The sequence below is a fragment of the Pseudophryne corroboree genome (genome assembly GCF_028390025.1).
Source record: "Pseudophryne corroboree isolate aPseCor3 chromosome 3 unlocalized genomic scaffold, aPseCor3.hap2 SUPER_3_unloc_52, whole genome shotgun sequence".
Lineage (NCBI taxonomy): Eukaryota > Metazoa > Chordata > Amphibia > Anura > Myobatrachidae > Pseudophryne > Pseudophryne corroboree.
The window spans coordinates 308020-330847 of record NW_026967544.1 but is presented as its reverse complement, the minus strand read 5'-3'; the positions used below and the strand labels follow the sequence as shown (position 1 = coordinate 330847).

Here is a 22828-nt window from a genome sequence, read left to right as displayed (position 1 = left end):
CTTTTTATATAACAAATCTGTGCAGCCACATTTAAGGTGTGAGTAGACTGTCACAAGTGGTTTTTATATTTTATAAGTTCAAGTTGTATGTTGAAGAGATTTAGGGCTCAAAATAGAATAAATATATATTTGAAAAAGCTACCATTGCATGACCCACTGCACTCTGTTGGACTATTGGTCCTATTGTGTGGAGTTTGTATATTCTTCCTGTGCTTTTCACATTTTTTATTTTTTTCACATTTTTCAAGATTAACTATCCACGCGAACTATAACTTATAGTTCGCGTGGATAGTTAATCTTGAAAAATTTGAAAAGCACAGGAAGAATATACAAACTCCACACAATAGGACCAATAGTCCAACAGAGTGCAGTGGGTCATGCAATGGTAGCTTTTTCAAATATATATTTATTCTATTTTGAGCCCTAAATCTCTTCAACATACAACTTGAACTTATAAAATATAAAAACCACTTGTGACAGTCTACTCACACCTTAAATGTGGCTGCACAGATTTGTTATATAAAAAGCAAGGTATTTCAGCTAATAAGAAGACTATATATATATAATGTTATTTGCATATTCCCTCACACCCCGGTCTGTATGTACCCTCCCCTCACACCCCGGTCTGTATGTACCCTCCCCTCACACCCCGGTCTGTATGTAACCCCCCCCACCCTCACACAAGGTCTATGTATCCCCCAAAGACCAGGGTCTGGGGGATACATAGACCTTGTGTGAGGGGGGGGGGGTTACATACAGACCGGGGTGTGAGGGAAGGGTACATACAGACCGGGGTGTGAGGGGAGGGTACATACAGACCGGGGTGTGAGGGAATATGCAAATAACATTATATATATATATATAGTCTTCTTATTAGCTGAAATACCTTGCTTTTTATATAACAAATCTGTGCAGCCACATTTAAGGTGTGAGTAGACTGTCACAAGTGGTTTTATATTTTATAAGTTCATTAAGTTGTATGTTGAAGAGATTTAGGGGACAAAATAGAATAAATATATATTTTAAAAAAGCTACCATTGCATGACCGTCCCACTGCACTCTGTTGGACTATTGGTCCTATTGTGTGGAGTTTGTATATTCTTCCTGTGCTTTTCACATTTTTTATTTTTTTCACATTTTTCATGAATATCTATCCACGCGAACTATAAGTGGGAATAGTAACCTGTCCGAATGTTCAGAACCATCAGGAACAGCCTGGAGTAGTGATAGTGCATTAAATATGAATGCACCATCCAATCATTACAGGTTTTACATGACAGGAGCTGACTGGCTAATGCACTATAATCACTTCTCCAAGTTTAATACATCTGCCCCAGTTTACTTTATGACTTGGGGGCCATTATTGAATGGTCATCATAAATGATGACCATAATAATTAAGGGCCCCCAAATCATACAGCATCCTCATGACATAAGGTGCAACACTTAAAATTCTATAAGTTAATTGAAAAATCTGTCCACATTTATTACTTTCTTTTTTTTTTCTAAAGCTGGCACATCCTCATCCTCGTCTCTATGTACTCAATCACATGACACAACTATCTGTCACATCCATCACTGCACCTCTGACTCCTGGCACTCCACACCACAGGCTCCATAGCAGCATATTCTGGCTCCTTCTTTGATCCTCACGGCTCACCGGAGTCCTCAATTTGCCTCAGGTGAGTATGCTGGTACTGAGAGTAAACAGTGCAGCTCTCATCCGAGGGAGCTTGAGTGTGTTAATGTGTTTTGTTCTTCCACAGAAAGCTGGCTCATCCTCATCCTCATCCTCGTCTCTGTGTACTCCATCACGTTAAGCAATCCGATTGCATCAACTGGCGCATCACTCCACACCACAGGCTCCATAGCAGCATATTCTGGCTCCTTCTTTGATCCTCACGGCTCACCGGAGTCCTCAATTTGCCTCAGGTGAGTATGCTGGTACTGAGAGTAAACAGTGCAGCTCTCATCCGAGGGAGCTTGAGTGTGTTAAAGTGTTTTGTTCTTCCACAGAAAGCTGGCTCATCCTCATCCTCGTCCTCGTCTCTGTGTACTCCATCACGTTAAGCAATCCACTGCATCAACTGGCGCATCACTCCACACCACAGGCTCCAAAGTGGCATATTCTGGCTCCTTCTTTGATCCTCTCGGCATCCCCGGAGTCCTCAATTTGCCTCAGGTGAGTATGCTGGTACTGAGAGTAAACAGTGCGGCTCTCATCCGAGGGAGCTTGAGTGTGTTAATGTGTTTTGTTCTTCCACAGAAAGCTGGCTCATCCTCATCCTCATCTCTGTGTACTCCATCACGTTAAGCAATCCGATTGCATCAACTGGCGCATCACTCCACACCACTGTGGCTCCAAAGTGGCATATTCTGGCTCCTTCTTTGATCCTCTCGGCTTCACCGGAGTCCTCAATTTGCCTCAGGTGAGTATGCTGGTACTGAGAGTAAACAGTGCGGCTCTCATCCGAGGGAGCTTGAGTGTGTTAATGTGTTTTGTTTTTCCACAGAAAGCTGGCTCATCCTCATCCTCATCCTCGTCTCTGTGTACTCCATCACGTTAAGCAATCCGATTGCATCAACTGGCGCATCACTCCACACCACAGGCTCCATAGCAGCATATTCTGGCTCCTTCTTTGATCCTCTAGGCATCCCCGGAGTCCTCAATTTGCCTCAGGTGAGTATGCTGGTACTGAGAGTAAACAGTGCGGCTCTCATCCGAGGGAGCTTGAGTGTGTTAAAGTGTTTTGTTCTTCCACAGAAAGCTGGCTCATCCTCATCCTCATCCTCGTCTCTGTGTACTCCATCACGTTAAGCAATCCGATTGCATCAACTGGCGCATCACTCCACACCACAGGCTCCAAAGTGGCATATTCTGGCTCCTTCTTTGATCCTCTCGGCTTCACCGGAGTCCTCAATTTGCCTCAGGTGAGTATGCTGGTACTGAGAGTAAACAGTGCGGCTCTCATCCGAGGGAGCTTGAGTGTGTTAATGTGTTTTGTTCTTCCACAGAAAGCTGGCTCATCCTCATCCTCATCTCTGTGTACTCCATCACGTTAAGCAATCCACTGCATCAACTGGCGCATCACTCCACACCACAGGCTCCAAAGTGGCATATTCTGGCTCCTTCTTTGATCCTCTCGGCTTCACCGGAGTCCTCAATTTGCCTCAGGTGAGTATGCTGGTACTGAGAGTAAACAGTGCGGCTCTCATCCGAGGGAGCTTGAGTGTGTTAAAGTGTTTTGTTCTTCCACAGAAAGCTGGCTCATCCTCATCCTCGTCCTCGTCTCTGTGTACTCCATCACGTTAAGCAATCCACTGCATCAACTGGCGCATCACTCCACACCACAGGCTCCAAAGTGGCATATTCTGGCTCCTTCTTTGATCCTCTCGGCATCCCCGGAGTCCTCAATTTGCCTCAGGTGAGTATGCTGGTACTGAGAGTAAACAGTGCGGCTCTCATCCGAGGGAGCTTGAGTGTGTTAATGTGTTTTGTTCTTCCACAGAAAGCTGGCTCATCCTCATCCTCATCTCTGTGTACTCCATCACGTTAAGCAATCCACTGCATCAACTGGCGCATCACTCCACACCACAGGCTCCAAAGTGGCATATTCTGGCTCCTTCTTTGATCCTCTCGGCATCCCCGGAGTCCTCAATTTGCCTCAGGTGAGTATGCTGGTACTGAGAGTAAACAGTGCGGCTCTCATCCGAGGGAGCTTGAGTGTGTTAAAGTGTTTTGTTCTTCCACAGAAAGCTGGCTCATCCTCATCCTCGTCTCTATGTACTCCATCACGTTGACCAACCATTGAACCAACTGTGCATCACTCCACACCACAGGCTCCAAATAAGCATATTGATCCTTCTTTGATCCTCTTGGCTTGAATGACAGGAGACCTCAACTTGTCTCAGGTGAGTTTGCTGGTACGGAGAGTACAGTGGCTCTCATTCTAGGGAGCTTGAGTGTGTTAAGTGTTTTTATTTTTTTTTATTTTTAGAAAACATGCCTACTCTTAAAAGGAAAGTGAAAGAACATGAAAGAAAAAACAAGGAAATAGGCAAAAAATGTTTGAAAATCAATCAAATGTTTTCAGGAAAAAAGAAGGTAGGAAAACATTTACATACACCCATTTTAAACCCCTGTAAGAAAGTGTAACAAATATTTGAATTTAGATTACGATTTTTATTAATTACAGAAAATAAATGCAGCAGAGTTAGATCCTGTACCCAGCACCTCTGATCCTGTACCCAGCACCTCTGATCCTGTACCCAGCACCTCTGATCCTGTACCCACAGATAATCAATGCACTTCCCAAGATAATTCACTGGCCACAGTTAACACAAATTGCAGCAATGTAGATGACTCGGTATCGACGTCATGTAATGTCATTGTTAATGAAAACACCATAGATGTGCATTCTCAATCCTCCATCTCTCTTGCCAACTGTTCTCAGAATTTAGAGTGTGACACCTCACCCCCTATTATTTTGGATGATGACCTATCTGAAGAAAGGTGCTCTTCTAATGAAGATACAGATATAATAAATGACATTGGGGTTAGTGCTTCTCCAAAAAAAAAGTCAAAACATAAAGTTGGTTTCCAAATAAAATGGAAAAGAGAGTTTCCGTGGCTTAGTTGTAAAAAAAATGGTGAAAGAGAATCTCTACTCTGCAAGCTGTGTTTAAAACATCTGTTGAACGACACAAAATACAACAAATCTCCATGGATGAATAGTGGGATGAGCACAGTAAGGCGCGATAAAATTAAGGAGCATTCTGTTTCCGAGATGCACAAGGCAGCAATGCAAACTGAAATAATCGGTTGTAATGCTGAGGCTTCACAGAACAGAAAAAATAGACCAGAGTCAGAGGAATTCAAAGCTGTGGAATGTGCTATGAAGTGCCTGGATTTTCTAATCCAGCATAATATACCACATACAACTGTTTTTAAACCATTTGTTGTTTTCTGTATAGAAGAATTAAAGTCTCCAGTTTTAGCCCCTCTGAACAAATCTAAAAATGCCTCATATACAAGCTACCAAACAATCAACGAATTTGTTAATTCGATGGCCAGTGTTCAAAGAGAGAAAGTTATCTTGTCTTTACAGAAGAGTCCATCATTTTCAGTTATGTCAGATGAAACTACTGATGTCAGCAACAGAAAACACTTGGCAACTGCTGCAAAATATATAAAAGATGGAGAAGTCAGTGTGTCCTTTATTAATGATACAGAAATTCCAGATGGAAAATCAGAAACTATTTTCAATGCTCTTTCACAGACTATAGAAGACTGTGGAGGGTTTGAGAAATTAGTAGGCTTTGGAAGTGACGGCGCCAGTTCAATGGTTGGTCACCGTGATGGAGTAGCAGCCAAACTAAAGGCCAAAAATAATAAGATTATTTCAATACATTGTCACAATCATCGTTTAGCTCTTGCAACAAAAAATACATTTGAATCTTTGAATCCTTTCCTGAAAATGGATGAAGTATTAACAAGTATTTACAAATACTATAAATACAGCTCTGTGAGGAGCAAAACTTTGGAAGAAATACAAAGAGTATTTACTAAATGTAAGGGAACAAAAATAAAAAAGGCTAGCCACACAAGATGGCTATCACATGAAAATGCTATTAATTCAATAAGAATTAATTATCATTCGATCATTGTCGATTTGGAAAATGCTGTTGTAACTGGACAGTCAAGGACTACAAGTGGTGTGAGTGGGCCAACTGCTGAAGGACTTCTCAAACATCTGAAAAATTTTCATTTTTTTCAATTAATTCACTTTCTTTGTGATGTACTGAGCCTGCTTTCCAAATTAGTTTTAATCTTTGAAAGAAGAGATATTGACTTGTCTACAATACACAGCAATGTTTCCATTACGCTTGGTGCTTTGAAAAATTTAAAGCGTAAGCCTGGGGGTCAGTTTTGCAGGAACCTGGAAAATGCTGCAAGAAAAATAGGAATTCAGGCTCCTATAGCAGCAGAAAATTGTAAGTTTGAAGAAGATGCAAGGTGTTTTCTAGATCTATTGGTCCAAAACATTTCAGAGAGGATGCATAATATAGCTATACTTGATCATCTAAGTGTCTTAGATATGAGGCATCTTAATGCAGACAAAGGTGTGGGATTTTATGGTGTGGCCGAAATGGCACAGCTTGCTGATTTTTATCAACTGGACGAAGATCTTCTGTTATCAGAATGGGAAGACTTTAAATCTGTATTCTTACAAACGGAAGAAGAAAATTCTGATAATGAAAGATTGTCCATGGTCAACGTGTACAAGACTTTAGAAAAATCTGAAGACACAATTGGCGTAGCATTTCCTCTAATTCAGAAACTTGTTTCAGTTGGCTGTGTTCTACCACTCTCAACTGCTGAAGTTGAAAGAACTTTTTCGCAAGTTAAATTAATCTTAACAGATCACAGAAACCGTCTCAAGGTGGAAAATGTCAACAGCATATTAGCCATTAAGCTAAATGGCAAGGTAAACTACAGAGAGGCGGTAAAGCACTGGATGAAACAGCAAAGAAGAATATTTTCTTGTAGACCACACACAGCTGGCCACCGACCACACTCTACAATCAGAAACACCTGTACTGTAGATTGTGAGCAACAACCAAGGACAACGCACATAAACTGACCCACCCAAGCTACTTGGAGCCCAACTTTCCAGTTCAAAAAGGTGAGTACCAAGTAAATGTGGGAGGAGGGAGAGTATTCCTACTTAGAGGTGGTGGAGTGGCCCTAGTATGTCCATAATCCTGTTATCAGAGTCCCTTTTCTGCTGTGTTCTTTAGTTCTTCAAAGCACAAGCCCTTATTTTTGTGGGGAAGAATTGTACGAGACTAAAAATCTATGGTGGTCTTACAATTCTACTCCAAGGAATAAGCTGTGCTTTGAAGAACTAGGAATGCAGTACAAATGGACTCTGATAACATGCAGTCAGTTTATGTTGTATGGTTCTGTTTCAGCTTCAGCACAGCGCCTAAGAGGATATTTACAGCCAGTGACAAGACGGCATCCGCCTGAGCCTGCATAAATAGTTGGACAGCTGTGGCGATTGCTCTTCTTCAGTTACCAAATCTGCACTCAACATTTCAGATGACAACCGAGGACTCTGCACCTGAGCCACCCAAGCTACTTGGAGCCCAACTTTCCAGTTCAAAAAGGTAGAGTACCAAGAAAATGTGGGAGGAGGGAGAGTATTCCTACTTAGAGGTGGTGGAGTGGCCCTAGTATGTCCATAATCCTGTTATCAGAGTCCCTTTTCTGCTGTGTTCTTTAGTTCTTCAAAGCACAAGCCCTTATTTTTGTGGGGAAGAATTGTACGAGACTAAAAATCTATGGTGGTCTTACAATTCTACTCCAAGGAATAAGCTGTGCTTTGAAGAACTAGGAATGCAGTACAAATGGACTCTGATAACATGCAGTCAGTTTATGTTGTATGGTTCTGTTTCAGCTTCAGCACAGCGCCTAAGAGGATATTTACAGCCAGTGACAAGACGGCATCCGCCTGAGCCTGCATAAATAGTTGGACAGCTGTGGCGATTGCTCTTCTTCAGTTACCAAATCTGCACTCAACATTTCAGATGACAACCGAGGACTCTGCACCTGAGCCACCCAAGCTACTTGGAGCCCAACTTTCCAGTTCAAAAAGGTAGAGTACCAAGAAAATGTGGGAGGAGGGAGAGTATTCCTACTTAGAGGTGGTGGAGTGGCCCTAGTATGTCCATAATCCTGTTATCAGAGTCCCTTTTCTGCTGTGTTCTTTAGTTCTTCAAAGCACAAGCCCTTATTTTTGTGGGGAAGAATTGTACGAGACTAAAAATCTATGGTGGTCTTACAATTCTACTCCAAGGAATAAGCTGTGCTTTGAAGAACTAGGAATGCAGTACAAATGGACTCTGATAACATGCAGTCAGTTTATGTTGTATGGTTCTGTTTCAGCTTCAGCACAGCGCCTAAGAGGATATTTACAGCCAGTGACAAGACGGCATCCGCCTGAGCCTGCATAAATAGTTGGACAGCTGTGGCGATTGCTCTTCTTCAGTTACCAAATCTGCACTCAACATTTCAGATGACAACCGAGGACTCTGCACCTGAGCCACCCAAGCTACTTGGAGCCCAACTTTCCAGTTCAAAAAGGTAGAGTACCAAGAAAATGTGGGAGGAGGGAGAGTATTCCTACTTAGAGGTGGTGGAGTGGCCCTAGTATGTCCATAATCCTGTTATCAGAGTCCCTTTTCTGCTGTGTTCTTTAGTTCTTCAAAGCACAAGCCCTTATTTTTGTGGGGAAGAATTGTACGAGACTAAAAATCTATGGTGGTCTTACAATTCTACTCCAAGGAATAAGCTGTGCTTTGAAGAACTAGGAATGCAGTACAAATGGACTCTGATAACATGCAGTCAGTTTATGTTGCATGGTTCTGTTTCAGCTTCAGCACAGCGCCTAAGAGGATATTTACAGCCAGTGACAAGACGGCATCCGCCTGAGCCTGCATAAATAGTTGGACAGCTGTGGCGATTGCTCTTCTTCAGTTACCAAATCTGCACTCAACATTTCAGATGACAACCGAGGACTCTGCACCTGAGCCACCCAAGCTACTTGGAGCCCAACTTTCCAGTTCAAAAAGGTAGAGTACCAAGAAAATGTGGGAGGAGGGAGAGTATTCCTACTTAGAGGTGGTGGAGTGGCCCTAGTATGTCCATAATCCTGTTATCAGAGTCCCTTTTCTGCTGTGTTCTTTAGTTCTTCAAAGCACAAGCCCTTATTTTTGTGGGGAAGAATTGTACGAGACTAAAAATCTATGGTGGTCTTACAATTCTACTCCAAGGAATAAGCTGTGCTTTGAAGAACTAGGAATGCAGTACAAATGGACTCTGATAACATGCAGTCAGTTTATGTTGCATGGTTCTGTTTCAGCTTCAGCACAGCGCCTAAGAGGATATTTACAGCCAGTGACAAGACGGCATCCGCCTGAGCCTGCATAAATAGTTGGACCCTTCTGTTTTGAACAGCTGACACCTACATCTACTCCAGATGACCTGTAGGATGTTTGATCAGCTACCTGCATCCAATCCACATGGTACTATTATTATAACTTGTATAAAATGCTAGGATTAGTGTTTATTTTAGCACCTTCACAACCTGTGCAGTTCCTCCTGCCTGGGGTGTCGTTCTGTACTCTAGTGCTTCTATCACAAGTCTACCACTGAAATAAAGACCAGAGTGATAGAAGCACCAGAGCAGAGGACGACACCCCTGGCAGGAAAGAATAACTGCACAAGTTGTGACAGGTGCAGGATGATAGAACACTGTAGTTGTAATCTATACAGTAGAGCTACATTGGTGATGAATGGACCACAAATACTTTTATTTAACACTCTTCACTTTCAAATCCTTGTCCGCATGTAAAAGGTAAACATTAAATAAAATGGGTGCACAAACAAAAAACCATGAGTCTTTGTACTCATTTTTAGTTAAGACACATGTCTAAGCATTACAGTATGGACATAATCGTGCCCTCCCGAATGAAAAATGTGCCCTCCCGAATGAAAAATGTGCCCTCCCGAATGAAAAAAGTGCCCTCCCGAATGAAAAATGTGCCCTCCCCAATGAAAAATGTGCCCTCCCCGTGATCAGCACCCTGCCCTAAAAAATTCCTAGAGTGAACACTATATCTAGGGCGGTGTGGTGGCCCTCGGTGGCTAAGGATGTGGATCAGTGGGTTCGGGCATGTGACATCTGTGCCCGAAATAAGACTCCTAGAGGGGTTCCTGTTGGCCCATTACATCCACTCTCTATCCCATCTAAGCCATGGACCCACATTTCAATAGATTTTGTGGTGGACTTGCCCAAATCCTCGGGGATGACAGCCATCTGGGTTGTCGTTGACAGGTTTTCGAAGATGGCGCACTTCGTTCCACTGGTTGGGCTGCCATCGGACAGACGCCTGTATGAATTATTTATGCTGCATGTTGTGCCTCTCCACGGGTTGCCACTTGATGTGGTCTCTGACCGCGGATCCCAGTTATTGGCCAAATTCTGGAGGGCATTTTGTTCCGATCTCCAGATTTCTGTCAGCTTGTCGTCAGGCTACCATCCGCAGTCTAATGGGCAGACTGAAAGGGTGAACCAGTCCTTGGAGCAGTTCCTCAGGTGTTATGTCTCCAAGTGTCAGACTGACTGGGTTGCTCATCTGTCCATGGCGGAGTTTGCCTATAACAACGCGGCTCACTCTGCTACAGGGATCTCTCCCTTCCTTTGTGTGTATGGGCATCATCCTAAGGCCAATTCTTTTGACCCCCTGGACTCCACGCCTGGTGGTTCCTCTGTGGTTTCGGTCCTTAGAGGTATTTGGCGGAAAGTGAAGAAAGCCCTTGTGTCTGTGTCATTAGTGACCAAAAGGGTTTTTGATAAGCGGAAAAGACCCTGCAGCTTCAAATTAGTAGACTTCGTCTGGTTGTCTACCAAGAATTTGAAGTTGAGACAGCCATCTCATAAGTTAGGCCCCCGGTTCATCGGCCCTTATAAGATCACCAGGGTTATCAATCCGGTGGCATTTCAGTTAGATCTGCCCCGTTCTTTGGGTATCAATAAAACATTTCATTGTTCCCTTTTAAAACGGGCGATTAGTAATCCTTCTTCCAGTGGAAGACCTTCCCCTCTTCTGATACGTGGCCAGAGGGAGTTTGTTGTTGAAAGGATTCTTGACTCCAAGATGGTTCGGGGTCGGCTGCCATTTTTGGTGCACTGGAAGGGGTATGGCCCGGAGGAGCGGTCGTGGGTGCGCAGTTGTGATCTTCATGCCCCCAGACTGATACGCTCTTTCTTCTCGCAGTTCCCCGATAAACCCGGTGGTAGGGGTTCTTTGACCCCTCGTCAGAGGGGGGGTACTGTTAGGGTCTCCTGCCCTGTGCTGCCATGTCGTCATGGCAACCGGGAGACAAGTGCTAGCGGAGTAACCTGAGCGCAGCTGATACTCCGGTTCGGGTCTTTTGCTGTGCAGTGGTTACAGACTCTGTGCACGGCAGGGGATCCGGTGCTGGTTTTTGTGCTCACAGTCTGTGAGGTCTGAGTGGGGCGTGGACAGCACCTGCTTTATAAGGCCTCTTTTCAGGGTAAGCAGATGCTGCTGAATCTTTGTTGGTTAGTCAGTTCCTGAAAGTTAGCCAGTACTGTGTAGCTTTGTATTTGTTGTTGCTTACTGCAAATAGGCCTGGGGATTTGGTACTGCACTCTGCCAATCCAGACCTAGCAGTAAGACTGGAGTCAGTCGTTTAGCTTGCTGGGGTTCTTTTACTACTCTGTGAACTTAGCAAGTTTGCGGCTGTATTCTAAGACTTGCATGCCTAAATCCTGTCTCACTGTGCAAGGTGTCAGGTCTCAGTTTAGTGGCAGTAAGCTGAACCTGTGCACTGCAAGTGAGAATTAGGATTGTGGAGACTCTCCTTGTGTCTATCATTCCATCTCTGACCAAGGAGTTTACTGCCACACCCGTTGGTAATCCTTTTGGGTTTTGCTGTTGCCCTTAGCAACAGCATTTCGGGTTCTCTACGTATTAAAACACAACATCTTGCTTTTCCCATCTGAGCATTACTAATACTAGGGAGACACCCAGTTCCTTAGCCTCTGGGCTTCTCTGTTCACTTTGTGTGTATTTTGTTACCCTATCACCTTCTGTGTACGTAATGTCATGTGTCCCAGTCTGTCTGTGAGTTCATTTGTTTTGCATACCTATCCGTTCAGACACCAGTACATTCCTGCAGGCACTGGTGTGCATAACAGTTCAAACACCAGTACATTCCTGCAGGCACTGGTGTGCATAACAGTTCAAACACCAGTACATTCCTGCAGGCACTGGAGTGCATAACAGTTCTGACACCAGTACATTCCTGCAGGCACTGGTGTGCATAACAATTCTGAATGTGCTCTCTCATCCGGTTGGACAGCAGAAGCCCTTGTTTCCTGCTTGGTAAGAGTACTCATTCATTCAGCAAAGATTACTGCCATACTCCATAGGATAAGCCCAATCTCTTCCGATCTTGGAAGCCAATCTCTGGTAGGCCTGGTCAGTAATTGGTGGGGAGACCCGCAATGAATACCAGGTGCAGTAAACCTATATGCTGAACAGCAGAAGGAAACTACCCACCTACCATCTATTTTCGATCTAATTTTCAGTGTCTACCTGGACACTCTATGTAAGACCTTCTTTATAAAAATACGAGGGGTATGTGATATGGATCCGTTTTAGGTATCATGAACCCCCACAACAAAGGGGACACCAGATACTAATATCCCCCCTTCTGCAAGGGGCATTGAGAGATAGAGGCTCTGTAACCAATGTCTTTTTGATGGTTAGCCCTCAAGGAGGTACTAATCCTTGAATTAAAAAGCCTTATGGTAACAGCACTGTCTCAACGTAGAGCAGCAGGTGTTTAAGTACCCATAGAGGCAAAACTTTTACTCACTGAGATCTATGACTTGTACTGTTGAGAGTGATAATAGTAAGGAATTATTTGCAACTATACAGACCGCTGAACGATGAACCCTGTGGGGATAATTAATCTGTCTTGTGATACTGAGTATAGACAGTGACATTCAAGTAATTATTTATTAAGTCAAATATTTTCACCTAGGCAGTTATTCACTATCAAGTACAACTCCATCTATGGGGTGCCAATTATGCAAAATAAACTGGTAATTTGCATATACTGTATACATAAAATAACGCTTTTAAGTTGTGTGCTACTTAATCTTATTTTAATATTAATTAAAAGTTAAGTTTTATTGTCTGACTACAATCATAAGAGTTCCCCAACACAGAGTCTTTCTTTCTTTTTTATTTTTCCTTTTTGGTGTCACAGTGACATCACATATATCTATTATAATAATACATAGACATGACTAAGGAGGTGAGGGGATCTGGGAGTGTTACAGTGACATCACTTATATCTATAGTAATAATACAGGGACATGACTGGGGAGGTGAGGTGATCTGGGAATGTCACAGTGACATCACTTATATCTATAATAATAATACAGGGACATGACTGGGGAGGTGAGGGGATCTTGGAGCATCATAGTGACGTCACTTATATCTATAGTAATAATGCCGGGACATGACTGGGGAGGTGAGGGGATCTGGGAGTGTTACAGTGACGTCACTTATATCTATAGTAATAATACAGGGACATGACTGGGAGGTGAGGGGGTCTGGGAATGTCACAGTGACGTCACTTATATCTATAATAATACAGTGACATGACTGGGGAGGTGAGGGGATCTGGGAGCATCACAGTGACATCACTTATATCTATAATAATACAGGGACATGACTGGGGCGTGAGGCGGTCTGGAAGCAGCACAGTGACATCACTTATATCTATAATAATAATAATACAGGGACATGACGGGGTGTGAGGGGGTCTGGAAGCAGCACAGTGACATCACTTATATATATAATAATAATACAGGGACATGACTGGGGAGGTGAGGGGATTTGGGAGCTTCACAGTGATATCACTTATATCTATAATAATGATAATAATACATAGACATGACTAAGGAGGTGAGGGGGTCTGGGAGTGTCACAGTGACATCGCTTATATATAGTAATAATACAGGGACAAGACTGGAGAGTTGAGGGGAACTGGTAGCATCACCGTGACATCAAGTGACATCACTTATATCTATAGTAATAATACAGGGACATGACTGTGGAGGTGAAGTGATCTGGGAGCGTCACAGTGACATCACATATATCTAAAGTAATATATGGACATGATTGGGGAGGTGAGGGGATCTGGGAGCGTCACAGTGACATCACTTTTATCTAAGGTAATAATACAGGGACATGACTGGGAAGGTGATCTGAGGGTATTTACAATGATATTGATGTTTCCCTCATTTTGCAGGATTACACAGTGGTGAAGAAAACATCCAGCAGCCGTCCCTGTGTGTCAGGAGGACTGAGCAGGACCCAGAGCCCCATCACGGTGCCTCCACCTAACTCACTAATACATGAGAGACACAATGACCAGAAGATCCTGGAACTCACCAACAAGATCATTCAGCTGCTGACTGGAGAGGTGACTGCTGGGAATGGGGCATTATACAGTAACACCGGGGGACGTATCTGGGTGGTGACTGGAGGGGTGACTGCTGGGAATGGGACATTATACAGTAACACTGGGGGATGTGTTTCGGTGATGACTGGAGAGGTGACTGCTGGGAATGGGACATTATACAGTAACACCAGGGGACGTGTCCGGGTGATGACTGGAGAGGTGACTGCCGGGAATGGGACATTATACAGTAACACCAGGGGACGTGTCTGGGTGGTGACTGGAGAGGTGACTGCCGGAAATGGGACATTATACAGTAACACCAGGGGATGTGTATGGGTGATGACTGGACAGGTGACTGCCGGGAATGGGACATTATACAGTAACACCGGGGGGGTGTATGGATGATGACTGGAGAGGTGACTGCTGGGAATGGGACATTATACAGTAACACCAGGGGACGTGTCTGGGTGATGACTGGAGAGGTGACTGCTGGGAATGGGGCATTATACAGTAACACCAGGGGATGTGTCTGGGTGATGACTGGAGAGGTGACTGCTGGGAATGGGACATTATACAGTAACACCAGGGGACGTGTCTGGATGATGACTGGAGAGGTGACTGCTGGGAATGGGGCATTATACAGTAACACCAGGGGATGTGTCTGGGTGATGACTGGAAAGGTAACTGCTGGGAATGGGACATTATACAGTAACACCAGGGGATGTGTCTGGGTGAAGACTGGAGAGGTGACTGCTGGGAATGGGGCATTATACAGTAACACCGGGGGATGTGTCTGGGTGATGACTGGAAAGGTGACTGCTGGGAATGGGACATTATACAGTAACACCAGGGGATGTGTCTGGGTGATGACTGGAGAGGTGACTGCTGGGAATAGGACATTATACAGTAACACCAGGGGATGTGCCTGGGTGATGACTGTATCACTGTGTGTGTCAGGTTCCTATAAGGTGTCAGGATGTCACTGTCTATGTATCTATGCAGGAGGGGGAGTATATAGAGGAACACAGGGGTCTGTACAAGGACGTGATGATGGAGAATCACCGGCCCCTCACATCACTGGGTAAGAGGAGACTGTCATGTATTGTACAGGGGAGAGCAGGTATGGGGGCCCCCTATATACACACATCAACTGATAATCACATATATACAATGTACTCAGTCACTGTGTGTCTCCTACAGATGGACCCAGTAACAGAGATACCCCAGAGAGATGTCCCCGTCCTCTGTATTCCCAGGATTGTACAGAGGAGAATCACAGGACCCCACAGGAGGATCAGGTAGGTGGGATTTAGGGTCTCCCCAATATACCAAAGTGACTGTCACTATATGATCTGTAGAGGAGCTGTGTGTCTTATACACTGATATTATACTGTTTCACCTCAGTTTAATCTGACTGTATGCAAATGTCATTATAGTGTTTTTTTTTTCTTTTTAGGTAGAACGTCTTTCTGATATTAAAACAGAAGATATAGAGGGAGAAGAAGAGACGTATGTGACTGATATAAAGGCAGAAGATACAGAGGGAGAAGAAGAGACGTATGCGACTGATATGAAGGCAGAAGATATAGAGGGAGAAGAAGAGACGTATGTGACTGATATGAAGGCAGAAGATATAGAGGGAGATGAAGAGACGTATGTGACTGATATAAAGGCAGAAGATATAGAGGGAGAAGAAGAGACGTATGTGACTGATATAAAGGCAGAAGATATAGAGGGAGAAGAAGAGACGTATGTGACTGATATGAAGGCAGAAGATATAGAGGGAGAAGAAGAGACGTATGTGACTGATATAAAGGCAGAAGATATAGAGGGAGAAGAAGAGACGTATGTGACTGATATAAAGGCAGAAGATATAGAGGGAGAAGAAGAGACGTATGTGACTGATATAATGGCAGAAAATATAGAGGGAGAAGAAGAGACGTATGTGACTGATATAAAGGCAGAAGATACAGAGGGAGAAGAAGAGACGTATGTGACTGATATAAAGGCAGAAGATACATTGGGAGAAGAAGAGACATATGTGACTGATATAAAGGCAGAAGATATAGAGGGAGAAGAAGAGACGTATGTGACTGATATAAAGGCAGAAGATATAGAGGGAGAAGAAGAGACGTATGTGACTGATATGAAGGCAGAAGATATAGAGGGAGAAGAAGAGACGTATGTGACTGATATAAAGGCAGAAGATATGAAGGGAGAAGAAGAGACGTATGTGAGGGGTGATCAGCAGTGTAAGGAGGAGGAGATCCCTACAGATATCAGCACAGGTGAGTAATAAACACTTATTACAGAAGTCACATATTCTCATTGCTCAGTCACTACAGCAATCTCTTATCCTACACCCTCCTCTGCCATCAGCCCTGTTCTCAATCGGGTGTTTTTAATGCATGGCTATCCATGACAAATATCACATGTAGAGAGTTATTACATACAACACTATAATCTTATTAGAAGTAACAAGCAGAAGTTTATTATTAGTGATTATATATAAATGTGTATGTATATCATATAATTAGTATTGTTTTTTGTGGAGTGCCTAATTTATATGTATTTTGTTAGATGATGCAGGTATGAAATATTTCCTGCTATACAGTAGACCTGAGCTCACCAAATACAATTCGTATAAGATTCAGAAATAAAATGAAATTTGAATCTAGAACCTCAAGTAAAACATAGTAAAAGCTTATCACAAGTACATATCTGTATAATCATAAGACAAGCGTTTTGCACTTGTTGTCACCCTTGCATGGGCGGGCTTGTTCTTATCCAGTCCAATTCACTCTAAATACAAATTGTGTGTCAACCAACGCATTTCGTCAATAGTGACTTCTTCAGGGCTGTTTTCTGTTAAAGGCTTTATCCTCAAATATCAGTTGTGTAGACTTGTAATAATTGTGTAACCTTCAGACGGTAATTGTGGACTTGTTCATGATGAACATATTCCTAATTACTTGTGAATAATAGTTCCTGCTCTGTGCAGTTCTGAGGTTATGACTTTAGGGAATGTAATGGCCAGATCCAATATTGCTCAATCTAAGGTCTCCCAGTAGCCTTACTACATACATAAATGTGTCTTGCACTCACTATATTAACTAACAATAATAAACAGTGGAGTTTTAGTTCATGTATTGCTCAGTGCATTTAAGCCTGCAGCTCCCGACAAGGGACCCCACTATACTGCAGGTCCTACTCTATGGCTCAAAATAATTACCATAAAAACAGCTATCACATTAGTGTTAGACTTTAGGTTTGCTCTCAGCGGCGGAACAGTGGCCGGAAGGCTTGGATAGGTTTTCAGAGCACCTGTCTGACGTGCCACCACATCTCACGTGGCCCTCCAATTCACCAGATCTGGGACTGTTTGGCTGGGTCCGGCATTGTACTGTTGGTGCAGTTCCGGATGCGTTTGGTACGATTGGTGGTTGCCAGACGCCCTAAATGCCTGTGGTCCCGATTTGTCGTGATCTACTTTCGCCCACTGTTCCCCCGCTGAGATTCTTGGTGTCCATGCTTCTTCCACTGTAGACGGATACTACTCACTGTCTACAAGGGATCACCAACAAACAAATGCCGGTCTCGGCCACAACCAATGGCTCCCTTTTGCCAGTCGTATCACGTGCATGACCTATGGTCCCATCTGAAAAAGAAACTATCTCAACAAATTTGCATTGTATCAATACCTCAGACATTCAGAATAATCATCCAGTAGTTTTAGTGTCACCATCTACACCAGGGGTGGGCAATTATTTCAGCTGGGGGGCCTCTTAACACTTCCAGTGAATATTCGAGGGCCACACACCAGGGCGGGGACTAATATGAATGACAAATATTTGTAGTAGTAAGTCCTGGGCTGCGCAGAGACTGCACAAAGTACATTTTTGCAGCTCTGCGTACACATACGATCGTACACTTGCACGGGTGAATTTACACTCCTCCTGGGGGCGGCGACTACCCGAACGCAGGACAGCAAAATTTGCAGCACAGTGATCAGGTCTGAATCAGCCCCTTAGTCAGCAGTTGCTGCAAAATGAGACCCATTATAGGGCCCAATTCAGACCCGGTCGCTGCTGTGTATTTTCACACAGCGGGTGATTGGGTCTGAACTGCGCATGGGGAGCGTCAGGCAGTGATGGGATGGTGCGAACAAAGCGATCGCAAGGTGATTGACAGGAAGAGGACGTTTGTGGGTCCACCCCTAATCTACACGCATGTGCACGTCAGTATTTTGTTCAGAGGGCTGCTGTATTTTTATTTCTCATACGTCCTAGAGGATGCTGGGGTCACTTCAGAACCATGGGGTATAGACTGATCCACAGGAGACATGGGCACTTTAAGACTTTTCCAGAGTGTGAACTGGCTCCTCCCTCTATGCCCCTCCTCCAGACCTCAGTTTAGAATCTGTGCCCAGGCAGACTGGATGCACTCCAGGGGAGCTCTACTGAGTTTCTCGGGAAAAGACTTATGTTAGGTTTTTATTTTCATGGAGGCTGCTGGCAACAGTCTCCCTGCTTCGTGGGACCTAGGGGAGGAAGTAGGAACCAACTTCTGTGAGTTTCATGGCTCTGCTTCTAAGCTGATAGGACACTATTAGCTCCTGAGGGGTACTGAATGCTAGCTGTGGCTATGTGCTCACTCCCACAGCCTGCCGTCACCCCCCTTACAGCGCCAGAAGACAGAGTGTAAGAGGAAAAGACTCTTCAATATCGGGACGGCTAGAAAGGTACCACGCAGCGGGCGGGAACGCTGAGCGCCGTGCTCCCACACACACAGGCACTGCAGGGTGCAGGGCGTGGGGGGGCGCCCTGGGCAGCATGAACCCTTATAGGACTGGCAGATTAGGGGCATAAGTTGCTGCGGCAAAGTCCACAGTGGCCCCCGCCAGTATAAACATGAGTCTCTCTAAGTCTGAGTGAAAGCGCGCCATTACGGATGCGGGTCTTCATCCTCAGACAGACAGCACACTGCTCAGCGTCATTTTCTCTCCCTCCAGGCTGCAGAGAAGACCGCTGGTCCTCCTCCACTGCTGTAACAAGTATGTGGGTGCAAAACAGGGGGGGGCGCAGTGAAATTTGGTGCTATGTACATTGTGTAATTATAAAAGCGCTGCAGCTCTGTAGACATTTTGTGTTTCACAGACAATTTATTACTGGCGCTGAGTTGTGAGCTGGCAATTCCTTCTGACAGATTTTACTGTGGGTCTGTCCCCTATAAGCCCCGGAGTGTCTGTGGTGTGGTGTACACGTGTGTGACATGTCTGAGGCAGGGAGCTCTTCCCCTGAGGAAGCCATTATGAGGACACAGAGTTGTAATGTGGTGGCGCTGCCGGCACACCATGAGCCTGCATGGGTGAAAGAATTACGTGATAGTGTGAATCATATCAGTAAGAGATTGGATAAGTCTGAGTCTCATGCAGAAACTTGGAGAAAGTCTGTGGAAGATGTGATTTGTCAAAACTCTGTGTTTTCATCCACAGGGGATCCCTCTGGGTCCCATAAGAGGTCATTTGCTCAGGTTATACAGACCGACACGGACGCTGAGTCCTGTGTCGACACTGGTGATTCCAGGGCAATAGATCCAAAATTAGCTAAAAACATTCAGTACATGATTGTGGCTATAAAGGAGGTGTTAGAGGTTACAGAGATCCCTTCATTACCTCAGCAGAAGGTTTACCTCTATAAAGAAAAGAAAACTAATGTAACGTTTCCTCCTTCTCATGAACTGAACACTCTCTTTGAGGGTGTCCGGGCAAACCCTGAAAAGAAGTGACAGATCCCCAAAATAATTCAGGCTACTTATCCTTTCCCGGTAGAGGACAGGACAAAGTGGGAGTCACCCCCCGTTTTAGACAGGGCCCTGTCACGGTTAACAAAAAAGGTGATTCTCCCTGCACCTGGGACGGCTGCTCTCAAGGAGCCGGCAGAACGCAAGTTGGAGACTACATTAAAGTCTATTTATGTGGCCAATGGGACACTACTCATGGCCTACCATTGCCTGTGTGTGGGTGAGTAGTGCTATTGAAAAGTGGTCAGATAACTTGTCTTCTGAAATTGACACTATAGATAGAGACAAGGTCCTCCTTACGTTGGGTCATATAAAAGATGCTGCAGCATACATGCGTGAAGCTATGAGAGATATTGGGCTCTTGGGATCAAGAGCATCTACCATGGCAGTCTCGGCACGGAGGGCGTTGTGGATTCGCCAGTGGAATGCTGACGCAGATCCTGAAACAAATATGGAGTCTCTCCCGTATAAAGGGTAGGCCTTGTTTGGTGATGGGCTAGATGCTTTAGTTTCAGCAGCTACTGCAGGTAAATCAACTTTTTTGCCTTATGCTCCTACGTCGGCAAAGAAACCTCATCACTTTCAGATGCAGTCCTTTCGGCCCAATAGATACAAAAAGGCTAAAGGTTCCCCTTTCTTGGCAGGTAGAGGAAGGGGACGAGGAAAAAGGTCCTCAGCGTCCCCAGGATCACAGGAGCAGAAGTCACCTGCTTCTGCCAAGTCTACAACATGACGCTGGGGCTCGTCTGCAGCTTTTCAGTCAGTTCTGGGTTCATTCTGGCCTAGACCCGTGGGTCTTACAAATTGTGTCCCACGTGTACAAACTGAAGTTTCACGGCGTTCCCCCGCACTGCTTTTTCAAATCGGCCTTACCAGTTTCTCTCCCTGACAGGGAGGTGGTAACTGCAGCAATGCAAAAATTGTGCCAGGATCAAGTCATTGTCCTGGTTCCCCTCTCACAACAGGGAGAAGGTTTTTATTCGAGCCTCTTCGTAGTTCTGAAGCCGGACGGCTCGGACAGACCAATCCTGAACCTAAAATCTCTGAATCTATATCTGAAAAGGTTAAAATTCAAGATAGAATCTCTGAGAGCAGTGATCTCCAGTCTGGAGGAAGGGGATTTCATGGTATCAGTGGACATAAAAGATGCCTACTTACATGTTCCCATTTATCCTCCGCATCAAGCTTATCTGAGTTCGCGGTACAGGATTGTCATTACCAATTTCAGACGTTGCCGTTTGGACTCTCCACGGCACCGAGGGTCTTCACCAAAGTGATGGCAGAGATGATGGTCCTCCTTCGTCAGAAAGGAGTCAATATAATTCCTTACCTGGACGATCTCCTAATAAAAGCGAGGTCCAGGGAACGGTTGGTGCAGAACATTGCACTATCCCCGACAGTGCTTCAACAACACGGTTGGATCATAAACATTCCAAAATCACAATTGGAACCTACAACAATGTTATCCTTTCTGGGAATGATTCTGGACACAGAAGTACAGAGGGTATTTCTTCCAGTGGAAAAGGCTCTGGAAATCCAGAAAATGGTCAAATTCTGAAACCGACAAGAGTGTCAATTCATCAATGCATTTGGTTGTTGGGAAAGATGGTAGCGGCCTTCGAGGCCTTGCAGTTTGGCAGATTCCATACCAGGGTATTCCAGTGGGATATGTTGGACAAGTGGTCCGGATCCCATCTACACATGCACCAGAGGATAATCCTGTCATCAAAAGCCAGAATTTCGCTCCTGTGGTGGCTACACAGTGCTCACCTACTGCAGGGTCGCAGATTCGGGATTCAGGACTGGGTCCTGGTAACCACGGATGCAAGTCTGCAAGGCTGGGGGGCAGTCACATGGAGTAAGCTTCCAAGGAAGATGGTTAAGTCAGGAAACTTATCTTCACATAAACGTTCTGAAGTTGAGAGCCATTTACAACGGCCTTCTACAAGCAAAGCATCTTCTTCAAGATCTACCCATACAGATCCAGTCCGACAATGTAACAGCAGTGGCGTACATAAACAGTCAGGGCAGAATAAAAAGCAGAGCGGCGATGGCAGAGGCGACAAGAATCCTCCTCTGGGCGGAAAAACATGCAAGCGCTCTCTGCAATTTTCATTCCGGGAGTGAACAACTGGGAAGCAGACTTCCTCAGCAGACATGATCTCCATCCAGGAGAATGGGGCCTCCACCCACACGTCTTCGCAGAGCTGGCAGATCTTTGTTGAGTCCCTCAAGTAAACATGATGGCATCTCGTCTCATCAAGAGGCTTCAGAGATATTATTCCAGGTCGAGAGACCCTCAAGCAATAGCAGTGGATGCACTGGTGACACAGTGGGTGTTTCAGTCGGTGTATGTCTTCCCTCCACTTCCACTGATTCCAAAAGTTCTCAAGATTGTAAGGAGAAGAAGGGTTCGGGCGATCCTCATTGTCCCAGACTTGCCAAGGAGGGCTTGGTATCCAGATCTTCAAGATTTACTCATAGAAGATCCTCGACCTCTTCCTCTTCACGAGGACCTGCTGCAGTAGGGGTCATGCGTGTATCAAGACTTATCGCGGCTACGTTTGACGGCATGGCTGTTAAACGCCAGATCCTAGCCCGAAAGGGTATTCCAGAAGAAGTCATTCCCACTTTCATTCGGGCCAGGAAAGGAGTAACATCTAAACATTACCACCGTATTTGGAGAAAATATGTATCTTGGTGTGAATCCAAGAAGGCTCCAACGGAAGAGTTTCACTTGGGACGTTTTTCTCCATTTTCTACAGGCGGGTGTGGATGCGTGTCTGAAATTGGGCTCCATTAAGGTCCACATTTCGGCCTTATCAATTTTCTTTCAGAAACAGTTGGTCTCCCTTCCAGAAGTTCAGATGTTCGTGAAAGGGGTTTTTCCCATCCAACTTCCATTTGCACCGTGGGATCTTAACATGGTGTTGCAGTTCCTTCAATCACATTG

The 22828-nt window shown here is 44.7% G+C and overlaps 1 protein-coding gene across 1 annotated transcript; it reads left to right on the top strand.

Moving 5' to 3' along the window:
• The first annotated feature begins 3752 nt into the window (after window positions 1-3752).
• LOC134984416 (zinc finger protein 862-like) lies at window positions 3753-6703 on the top strand. The gene is made up of 3 exons (XM_063950001.1): window positions 3753-3911; window positions 3998-4104; window positions 4196-6703. Exons 2-3 carry the CDS (start codon window positions 4003-4005, stop codon window positions 6641-6643), a joined length of 2550 nt encoding a protein of 849 aa, XP_063806071.1. The 5' UTR covers window positions 3753-3911; window positions 3998-4002; the 3' UTR covers window positions 6644-6703.
• The last annotated feature ends 16125 nt before the right edge of the window (window positions 6704-22828 follow it).

What these genes read in the sequence shown, in the direction of transcription:
- LOC134984416 (XM_063950001.1), top strand. Translation starts at nt 4,003, where the DNA reads ATGCCTACTCTTAAAAGGAAAGTGAAAGAACATGAAAGAAAAAACAAG. An exon ending in TGTTTTCAGGAAAAAAGAAG is followed by an intron (nt 4,105 to 4,195) that starts GTAGGAAAACAT and finishes TATTAATTACAG; the next exon opens with AAAATAAATGCAGCAGAGTT.